We start from the raw sequence: 11,004 nt of genomic DNA, 5'->3' as shown, positions 1-11,004 counted from the left end.
AACCTCTGATTTCTTTGTCTTTGAAAGAGAGATAATATATGTGAAAAATCCTGGATTTCTAATAGGGAAATGAGAAGTAGTGCTGGAGGCCAATGTAAGAAAATAATAATGCATTTTACCAGTCTGTAGGACTCTCTTTGTGCCTCGCCATCCTATTCAAAACATGGCCTGTCCTCCTACAGTACGTATGTGTATTAGTGAGAGAAGGCTCAAAGCTCAACTCACATGCCAAGGGTAAAGAATGTCCTTTCCTTTTATTTTCTCAGAAACATGGAATCTGCTTTCACGCAGTGTTTCCCCAGTGAGTTCATCTGCTCCATCTGCAAGGACAATTTCACAGACCCTGTCACCATTAGCTGTGGGCACAGATTTTGTACTCCTTGCCTCTGTCTCTTATGGGAAGATGTCCAAACAGCTCCTTGCTGTCCTGTGTGCAAGGCAGTATCTCCAAAAATGGACTTCAAAAGCACTATTTTTGCTAAGGAACGTATTCTTCCTACCAGAGGATCAGTTGTCTGCCAGTTACCTAGCTCTGCCAAGCAGATGTGTAGGATACACCAAGTGATAAAGCTCTACTTCTGTCAAACTGACAAGAGCCTGCTGTGTTTGTTCTGCTCTCATTCCCCCGAGCATGCCACGCATGAACACTATCCAGTAAAGCAGGTTGCAGAGCACTACAGGGTAAGTGATATCTCTGAATGCACTTTGAAATGTGTACGACCCTGTATCTGATAGGCAATGAGGCAAATACATTGATTGTTATTATTATTTTAGGTAGGAAACAAATCGAATTTCTGAACACCATGTGCCAGGCACTATTCTGAAATCTAGGGATAAAGCGGTGAAGAAACTAGACAACATTCTTGTTCTCCTGAAGTTTAAATTCTGTTGGGCTGAAAGACAGGAATGATGATGAAATTGATGAGAATTAGGGTGCTGGTATTTCAGTAAGTAACGTGCTGGATAAATCTCTAGTTTCAGTAACAGTCATTGGCTCCTACAACTATGATTACGATGATGCTGTTCTAATTATAGAAGATTTAGAAACACTGGCCAATATTTTCTTATAGTGCCTTAGGAAAACTGAGGGCTAATATTTCACAATTAAATATAAAGCAAGATTCACTTCTGAAAATTGACCAGGTTACTACAATATCAGTGTTAGATTCCTCAGATAATAGATTACATTTTCTAAATTTAGGCATTCTGTTTTTGGTTGATCTCTCAGATTTATCAGTTAGTGTTCCCCAGGAAAATCACTGACATCTCTGCTCTCTTTACTGTTTGTCCCATGTTCATACCCTTCTATCTTCTTTTAAGTATCTGAAATGTACTACCTTTGCTTTTCTAGTACTCCAATTTATGGTTATTTTGCAGGAGAACCTTCTGATGCAAATGAAATCTATTTGGAAAAAGAAAAAAGAAAATCAGAGAAATATAAAAAAAGTGACCAACATATTTAGAGTATGGGAGGTAAGCAGTAGACCCTGTATCCACTGGAACCAGCTTGGGACAAATAGCCTCGTAACTTACAGTGGAAGAACTTGAATTAAATCATAATGTCCCCTGAGTGAGTGATCAGAGAGAGCTACATACATGACCTTCAATATAGGATTTCATGTTGAATGAACCCAAAATGTAATTAAAAGATTTTTCCTGATTTTCTTGATAAAGCAATGTCTACCACTAATATTGTACTTTAGCAGGGACAAGAAAATGCAGTATCACAAAACAAAATGCAATGGTCACTGGGATCAGGTAAAAATAGAGTTCTGTAGGAGATTAATAAACTTTGAATGTTAAGAAAATCTTCTCAAACAAGTAAAAATCATCCCAATGCTAATGTGTTAGTAGAATCTGTAAATTCATGGGTATTTATGACACAGACACCGAAGGGACAAGAAAGCTAAAAATGAGACAAATCATGGAATTGTCTGGGACCTGCAAGTAGCTCCTATTAATTAGTACATAGGGTATGAAGCAGGCAGTGAGAGTTACGGCTAGAAATGTAATTATAACCATGGCAAGACTGTGAATGTCTACCTAAGGATTTTGGGTTGTATCATTCATTGATTCAGATATATGAACTGGGAACCTGAAACTGAAGGTTTAATAAAAATAAACCACATTTTTATTTTCAAAGAACTCAATCACTTCTAAAGAAGATATATCAACAGGCTATGGTATAGAATATGTCATTAAACAGAAATCTGTATACAGTGCTGTGAAAATACCAAAGGCAATAATAAAATTATCTTGATCATTTAGGATGGATTTTCTAATAAACCACTCATTCATAGGAGGGCATATGATGCATTGCTCACTGTTCTAGGCCCACAAAGAGATACAGAAATGGACAAAAAGAAGAAAATCACTGACCTCAGTTGGTTATAATCTAGTAAGAGAAGTCATGTAACAAATAAAAAAGAGTAACATTTATAATACCTCACATTTGTAAAGTTCTTGGGAGAAAATTAAAGCAGGAATGTGTATAAATAGTACAGGCTTGGGGAGAAAGTATGCTGGTCAGGGAAGACTCATTATGAACGTTACATCAGGGTAGAGACCTAAAGAAGCGAAGGGAGTGAACCAGCAGTTCTCTGAGAACCATCCTTCTGGAGCAGAGAAAACAGAAGGTATGGTCCAAAAGTTTGGGTTCCCCCCTTCCCCCCCACCAAGTTCAAATGTTGAAATTCTAACCCCCAAAGTGATGGTGTTAGGAGGTCGTGCCTTTGGGAGGTAATTAGGTCATGAAGGCAGAGTCCTTATGAGTGGGATTCTTATAAAAGAAGCCCTATGGAGGCTTGCCCCTCCTGCCATGTGAGGACACAACCAAAAGATGACTATCTAGTCAAGACATGGAAGCAACCTAAATGTCCATCAACAGATGAATGGATAAAGAAGAGGTAGTATACTTATACAATGGAATACTACTCAGCCACGAAAAAGGATGAAATAATGCCATTTGCAACAACATGGATGGACCTAGAGATTACCATATTATGGGAATTAAGTCAGAGAAAGACAAATATCATATGCTATCACTTATATGTGGAATCTAAAAATAAAAATGATACAAATGAACTTATTTACAAACCAGAAATCGACCGACAGGCATAGAAAAAAACTTATGGTTACCAAAGGGGAAAGTGGGGGAAGGATAAATTAGGAGTTTGGGATTAACATATACACACTACTGTATATAAAATAGATAAACAACAAGGACCTACTTTATAGCACAGGGAACTATATTCAATATCTTGTAATAACCTATAATGGAAAAGAATTGGGAAAAAACAGAATATAGATATATGCATATATATATGTATGTATAACCAAATCACTTTGCTGTATACCTGAAATTAATACAATATTGTAAATCAACTACACTTCAATAAAAAAGATACATGCATATGGTAAAAAAATGAAAACCAAGTATGTGAATGTGCTTTGTAAAGTGGAATATATTTTAATCATTATTAAGCAAAAAAAAAAAAAAAAAAAAAGATAGCTATCTAGTCAGTGGCTCTCACCATACACCAAATCTGCTGGCACTGATCTTGGATTTCCCACCTTACTGAACTGTGTGAAGTAAATGCTGTTATTTATAAGTTATGCAGTCTATTGTGCTTTTGTTATAGTAGCCCAAACAAACTAAGACAAGTATTCTATACATAACACGTAGATAATAGATGATAAGAGAAGAATAAAGCCATCCAGATACATGATCTAATTAATCCAATGTCACTGCAGGGTTTTGTAAATCTACGGATGGTGATGATAGGAGCTGAATACCCTAAGGTATATCAATATCTCCAGGAAGAAAAGCAAAAACATTTAGAGATGTTGGCAATTGAAGGCAAGATTGTTTTTCAGCGACTCAGGAGAAATGTAGCCAGAATGGTTCATATGGGGAAACTCCTGAGAAGAATATATGAGGAGCTGAAGGAACTGTGCCTTAAAGCAGACGTGGACATGCTCCAGGTAAGGACTAAGGAAGGACGTTAGGGTGCTGAACACCAGCCTGCTTGGAAAGCATTTATATCCACTGGAGTTACATCCTTTTTGGCCTCCATTATTTTTCTGGTTCCAAAGTCCAGATTCTTCTTCTGCCTCTATGATGGTGAGTTTTGCTCCTCCAGTATAATCTGGAGACAAAACATCACTCTTGCCTTATATGGAAGAAGGATAACTGTGTGGAAAGGTTCAAGTAACAGATCCAGAAGAACATCTCCCAAACCTTCTTGTTCTATTCCTCTACTATACAGTTAGCCTTCCATATCCCTATAGGTTTCACATCCGGGGATTCAACCAACTGCCGATGGAAAATATATATTTTTTAAAAACCCAGAAATTTCCAAAAAGCAAAACTTTAATTTGTCAATGCTGACAACTATTTACACAGCATTTACATTATATTAGGTATTATAAGTAATCTAGAGGTGATTAAAGTATACAGGAAATTGTGCATACATTATATGGAAGTACTGTGCCATTTTATATAAGAGATTTGCGCATCCATGGATTTTGGTATACAAGGGGTCCTGGAATGAATTCCCCTCATATACTCAGGGACGACTATATTTACAGTTTCTGACCAGCTGCAAGAGAGCAGCTTGTGAGCAGATAATATAACTTTGTATGTGTACTTGGTAATATGTGTGAATATGGGATGTATGCCTTCTTTCTGTTGTGAGGTTCTAGCTTTCACACCCTTATAAGAACTTTGGGGAACGCTGTGAATCCTGTTGTAGATTACAACAAAGCACAGCCATTCGTGCACCCTAAGAACATCTTCTGACTTTCAGTTTTATCAAGAGTATGATTTTATCAACTGTATGTAAGTGTGAGACTGGGTTTCATCTTTTTAAGGATAAGGGAAATGGCAAATGATTTTCCCCAAGGAAGAGAACTGGAGATAGTGAATTTCCCAGTATAATCTCATATCCTCAAACTAGACTAAACAGGAGAGCTTTTGCTGAAAGCTAAGCCTTCCTTTCTTTCTCTTTACAGGGTGTGGGAGACACAATGAAAAGGTAAGTTTGCCCCCTATTCAAATCATGGTAATTGTGATAGTGATCAGGCTATTTCTGTTGAGATGGACCCTCCCTTTTTAATGAGAAGTTTCTTTCTGTCTGCGTTTATTCCTTCCTTCTCTAAAAGTCTGCCAGGTTTTATATAGTCTACCCTTAGGTGAAAGTAGGGTTGAGGGGAGTGTAGTTTCAGTTGCAAGCCTTACTGTAGAAGTTGCAAAGAGACAACTATTTTTCCTGCCCCCTAATTTCCAAATTCTAATTATCGATATTTGAGGATTATTCCTGGTCATCTATGGGAAAGGCAGATAAGCTCAGAGAGGCAGCAGGTAGACGGATGCTGAGACGAGGAGGGAGGTAGAATCATCAAGAAAGAACATACGATAGTGCTGAGGATCCATATGTATCAGATGGCAAATTCTAACTATTTGCCACCTATTAGATTTCAGGAATTAAATGAGAATTGCTGTGTGGATCCCCTAGGGAAGCTAGAAGAGAGGAAACAGACACAATTATGATTGAGGTGACATATTCTACTAAGATTGATATGCTAAGAGCAGGGAAACAGATTGTAAAATATAATAGCAACTGTAGTGTTCCTCCATCTGAGGAGTTAGATTCACACCCTTCACACCTAATTATGAGGATTCTGATGCAGCACCATCAGTGGACTGCTAATGGTACCTTTGGGCCTGTTAGTAAGTGGGTCTTTTTTTTTTTTTTTTACAGGAGTCAGTTAATGCAGCTGTACATTCCTCAGCCTATGGACCCACAGCTCAGTACATGGACCATCACTGGGATGTTGGAAAGGCTTAACAGCTTCCGAGGTAAGAGGCAGCTCTCTGGGTGAAGGCAGTAATATTTCCTTCACGACTAGATACATGCTGGTGATCTCTCTTCATTGCTCTGTCTGTTCTTTGCAGAGAACAGGGAAGCAGGCACTGCTTTATAACTAACTTTATAATTTATTGTTAATTATCAGTCAGAAAGCTAACTGAAGCCTGTCAAAAACAATCAATCGAATATGACAGTTTCTTATATAGTTACTTGTGGTGAGTTAAAATTTTAAAAAAAAGAACACTCTGCCCTATAAAAACTGCATATCCATTCAGTGTATTTCATCTTGTAGTTAACTGTGGTTATATGCAGATATTCAGATTCTTAGAATCACCTTAATGTTGTTATTTAAATGTTTATCTGAATATTGAATGTAATAATTACATTTGAAAAATCACAAGACTTGTAAAAAGCTTAAAAGTATTTTTATATACAACAAGTACAACCACAAAACAAATTGAACCTATGATTTGTTGAACAGAGGGCCCCTTAAGACAAATGCAACTGAAGGGTGAGCCTGGCAGACAAAGGAGAAGCAGGCCTGAGATGGGATGAGCTGGATTCTGATTCAGCGGTGGCTCCATTAGAAATCCTAAGAGAGAAATCACTTCTAAAAAAAGGCACAGATGGGTTTTTGGTTTATTTTATTTTTGCTTCCTTAAATGTTAAGCAATGTGATCACTATTTAGGACTAAAAATAAAAACAATATCATATTTAAAGTATAATGTATAATATATTTATTACTATTTTATTTTGTGAGAGTGGATTAATGAGAGGACTTAAGTGAATTAAGGGCCATTTTGCTATTTTCTTTTTTTCTTTCTTTTTTTTTTTTGCTATTTTCTTGACATCTATGAATGAACTCCCCAGTTTTTGAGGAGTTAGTTAGTAAAAATAAGCCAGAGCCTGATATCCCACATCTTTATGTATTCTCAAAATTTTCCTTCATCTAGTTGTACGATTAGAGATTTTCTGGCTCTTTAGATAGACAAGAAGCCCTTCCTGTTCTTTCTCTGGATTTCCAGTGACACACTCTGTCTAGTCACCTTTGGTAAAGGGGTGTTCTGGAGCTAGCTCGTACTGACACACTCATGGGAGCGAATTGTTACAAGTTCCAGAATTTTAGGAGCAATTACTGAATGGCTGGCACCTTGAAAATGGTCACGGTGGGCTGGAATATTCCCAGCAAATAAGGCAAACCAGCTTTGCTTTGTTCCAGAGATTTGGTTGCTAAACCTCTGCCACAATACTGCCACAATTGTCCGTCCCTCAGAACTTTAAAACTCTGTTCTTTGACTTTGCTCTTTTCTTTTTACTGAAGTGTATGTTACGTTGGATCATAAAATAAGAAATTGTCATGTGGCTCTGACTGAAGACCTGAGACGTTTGCAGTGCAGTCCTGACCATCAAGACGTGCCCCGTAATCCAGCAAGTTCAGAGAATACTCCTTCATGGGGTGCTCAGACCTTCACCACTGGCAAACATTACTGGGAGGTGAATGTGGGAAACTCTCGTAACTGGATTATAGGACTTTGCAAGGAATCCTGGACAAGTAGGAATGATATGCTACTTAACTCTGAGGATATTTTTCTACTTCTGTGTGTCAGCGTGGAGGACCACTTCAGTCTCTTTTCTACATTCCCTCTCTTACCCCACTATATCCAAAGACCCCAGGGCTGGATAGGGGTGTTTCTAGATTATGAATGTGGTATAATAAGCTTTATTAATGTTGCCAGAAGTTCCCTCATTTGTAATTTCCTCTCACGCTCTTTCTCTTTCCCTCTCAGACCTTTCATTTGGTGTGGACCCAAATGATCAGGAACAGCTCCCAAACCTGACCAAGGTCTCGGCAATTCTAATAGCTGAGGGGCTTCTATCCTGGGGACTTCTAGAATGGGGAAAATCAAGTATACTTCACTGTGTTTAACTTCATTTTACCTTCAGGAGATATCATGGCTGCGTTATTTTTTAAAGTGGTGATAATGTTAACGATGTACATTTGTCTTTTCTGTTTTATTTAAATAAAAGTAATCTCTTTTATTTTATTGGGTAGGATACATGTACTTTTCATTTGCCATCTGAAGTTGCTAGAGATTAAAGAATACATGGGTGTGGAAACTCAGCCAAATGCATGAACAAAAAGCACAGAGGCTTCTCTTTCCAGAGAGTCCTTGTCAAAACTCAAGGGCAGCGTAGAATTCTCTTCTCCCTGCACTCATCTGGCTAAATCCTATTCCTCTTTTAATCCTCAGTTTACCAAACTAGATTAGGTCAATTATAATATGACCTCAAGAACAGCTTATTCTTTCTCTTTGTAAAACTCACAATAGATTTTGGGTCTTCTTTTCTAGTTTGCAGACTGCAAGAAGCGAAGGCCAACGTTAGTCCTCTTCCCAGCCACATTCCAGGGATGAAACACCAGGTTAAGGATATGAGAGACATCAAAAATATATTGGAACAAATGAATGAATGTGTAGGAAAATTATTAAAAGCAAAGGCTATATAACCAAAAAAAAAGTTACTCTAATGTAGACACAATTAGCAGCTCAAGAAGCGATGAGAAATATTAAATAAAGATGTGAATTAAGTTATTGTTCAGGTACGTGGCTCAGAAATTCATTTTAACTGGCAAAATATAGACTGTGTATGATCTGATTCCTCAATGTTGCTATTAGTAGCTCTCAATGATGAACAGAGATTTTTAGGAACATACACATATTTTATCAGAGTGGTAGTAGTATAGATAATAAGACCTAGATGCTTGGATACTGCAGTACTTTTAAGGAAGATATGTAGAGTGAAACTACCTTGAATATACATTTTCAAGGATGGACAATAAACTTTATTTCTTACATGCACAAAACATCCAAGCTGTTAACAGTGAAATTTCATTTCAGAGAGTGTCACTGACTTAGATCTTACAACTTTGTAAAGTGATCAGACATTGAAATCAATCTCTTTGGGGATGTGTTGTCCAACATAATGACTCCAGTTAACACTGATGTATGATAGATAGGAAAGCTGTTAAAAGAGTAGATTCTAGGAGAGCTTATCATAAGGAAAAACAATTTTTTCTTTTTCTTCTCTTTTAGAAGAATCAATCTTTCTCTCCCCACTCCCCTTTCTCCTTCCATCTCTCCATCTTTTTTTTTTTTACATCTTTATTGGAGTATATCTCTCCAACTTTTGCTCTCTCTCTTTAAAGAGAAGTTGCTTAGGGAAGAATTTGGGGATTATATGTATTTCTATGAAGTTGTAGTGGAAAAGAAATTATAACTAGATTTCCAGATATTTGCTTAGGGATTTAAAGCAATCTAATAATGCCCTCATCTTTGGAAGGGGTCCAAGAATTGTTGCATACTGAAAAGTTTTGTATTGACTCTTGCACTGGCCAAAATAGAAGAAATTCTCCATAGTCTGTCTCACCTACAGATTACAACTGAAAACTCTGAACTGACCATAAAAATTAACCATGTGAGGAATGTGAAAAATTAAAACTAGAAAGTGAAATGAGGAGAGAAGTTAAGACTTGAATAATTACCCACAGTGGAGGTGAGTTGGTGGAATTATTTTTCCTCTTCTCCTTCCTGGTATTGACTGAACTGAAGGAAGACTCAGTTCTCTGATCTGCACAGCATGCGCATGCAGCAAAAGCTCAAACGTAAACACCTGGTTTCTAGTCAGAGGACCAGGAAAAGAGGGTCCTGCAAACAGGAAAGTGTGAGAGGAGATCACTTTTTCTCTTTTCATCTTCTCTTTTTCTCTTCCAGTGCTGCCCCAAGATCAGCCACTGTCAAAAAGGTACAGTGAGTGGCAACAGTAAAATGGCAGATGGGGAGGCTTTGTCCCAAGAGAGCCCTTTTTTCCTTTTCCAGAGGAACTGCAGAAAGAGGCCCCTATTGTCCAAAGTGGGGCGTGTGCGTGAAATCTTCTTAAGTGTTTTCTATTGTTGCTTTGACTTGAGGACCACCACAGTCCTATAGGGGCCAGAAGGTGGTGTTAACTCTGGAAGAATCTCCGGTTTTCAAGGCTTGCTTATAAACGGTGTAAGGAGAAAGCAGAGAAGTCTTTAATCTGGGCTGGATTTTCCCCACCACTGGGACAATACCAACCCCCCTGCTCCCTGAGTGTTCTAAAAGATATGCCCTGTACCGTGAGGGTTTTTCACTCTGGATAGTGGGAACTATTCCCAGCCCTGTGTGACCTGAGGTATTGTTCCATCTACCCCTTTGGGGTGGTTCTTTCCTTGATCTTGGATATTTTCCTCACAAGCATTCACTGATCTGTACTCAGATGTAGGCTCCTGCTGTGGGAGCTCTCTGGAGCTCTCTTCTGTGCAACTCTATCCTCAACTAGTACTCAGTCCTGGGAACTCCAGCCACCTTGGTTTTACTGAACTTCCAACCCTGTCTCTTCAACTCGGGGAGACCACTGGGCTCTGTCTGGGTTCCCCCTCCCTGTGACAAGTCTAGAAATCTCCAGGCAGTAAAATGGGACTGTCACAAGGCTCCCCTGCTTTGGTCCCTCTCTCTAAGTTTACTCTCCTGTGATGCTTATTGTCAAATGTCTGAAAACTGTTGCCTTTATATGTCACATTTCTGGGTTGTCCTTGTTTAAGATAGAAGAGCAAATCCCATCCCTGCTGCTTCATTTTTGCTCAAAAGAGAAGTCTGAGAGTAATTTATTAAATTACAGATTCAATTCTGTTAATGGGTATCCAGCTATTCATTTTACTTACTTTTATCTTCAGTGGGCTTTAGTTGTGTGTATCTTCCAATGAATTTACCTGTTTCATCTAGACTGTCAAGTTTATCAACATTGGCCTTTGCTAGATATTTGTTTTGCCGAATAAATGACGTATGCCAGGTTTTGATGATGTTGCGGTGGGGGCTTCCATTTGAGTTTCTGGAAACTAGATTCTAAGCCCTGGTTGCACTGTAAGCTGTGGGTCCCAGCAAAGGGTGATGTGGGATGAGTGTTCCCCCTCTATCCCATCCCCATGGCAGGAAGTACCCACTGGAAAGAGAAGCTCTTCTGGGTGGTTACTAAGCACTGATCTGACTTAGAAGAAGAGGAATCCCATGACCTTTGAGGCAAATGAGTCAGTGCTGGGTCAAGAAGGAAGAGGGGTGA

At 38.4% G+C, this 11,004-nt stretch overlaps 1 protein-coding gene across 2 annotated transcripts; it reads left to right on the top strand.

Annotated features, from left to right (window-relative positions):
• The first annotated feature begins 270 nt into the window (after window positions 1-270).
• LOC132429005 (tripartite motif-containing protein 77-like) lies at window positions 271-7,747 on the top strand. Of its 2 annotated transcripts, XM_060017210.1 has the most exons (6): window positions 271-681; window positions 1,378-1,473; window positions 3,754-3,984; window positions 5,014-5,036; window positions 5,763-5,860; window positions 7,193-7,747. In XM_060017210.1, the coding sequence occupies exons 1-6, from the start codon at window positions 271-273 to the stop codon at window positions 7,684-7,686; spliced, it is 1,353 nt and encodes a 450-aa protein (XP_059873193.1). In that variant the 3' UTR covers window positions 7,687-7,747. The 2 variants fall into 2 exon arrangements, with proteins under 2 accessions (XP_059873193.1, XP_059873194.1); XM_060017211.1 differs by lacking the exon at window positions 3,754-3,984.
• The last annotated feature ends 3,257 nt before the right edge of the window (window positions 7,748-11,004 follow it).

This window comes from Delphinus delphis, chromosome 8 (assembly GCF_949987515.2).
Source record: "Delphinus delphis chromosome 8, mDelDel1.2, whole genome shotgun sequence".
NCBI classification, from domain to species: Eukaryota; Metazoa; Chordata; class Mammalia; order Artiodactyla; family Delphinidae; genus Delphinus; species Delphinus delphis.
The sequence above is the reverse complement of the archived record's forward strand: the minus strand, read 5'-3'. Positions and strand labels throughout refer to the sequence as shown.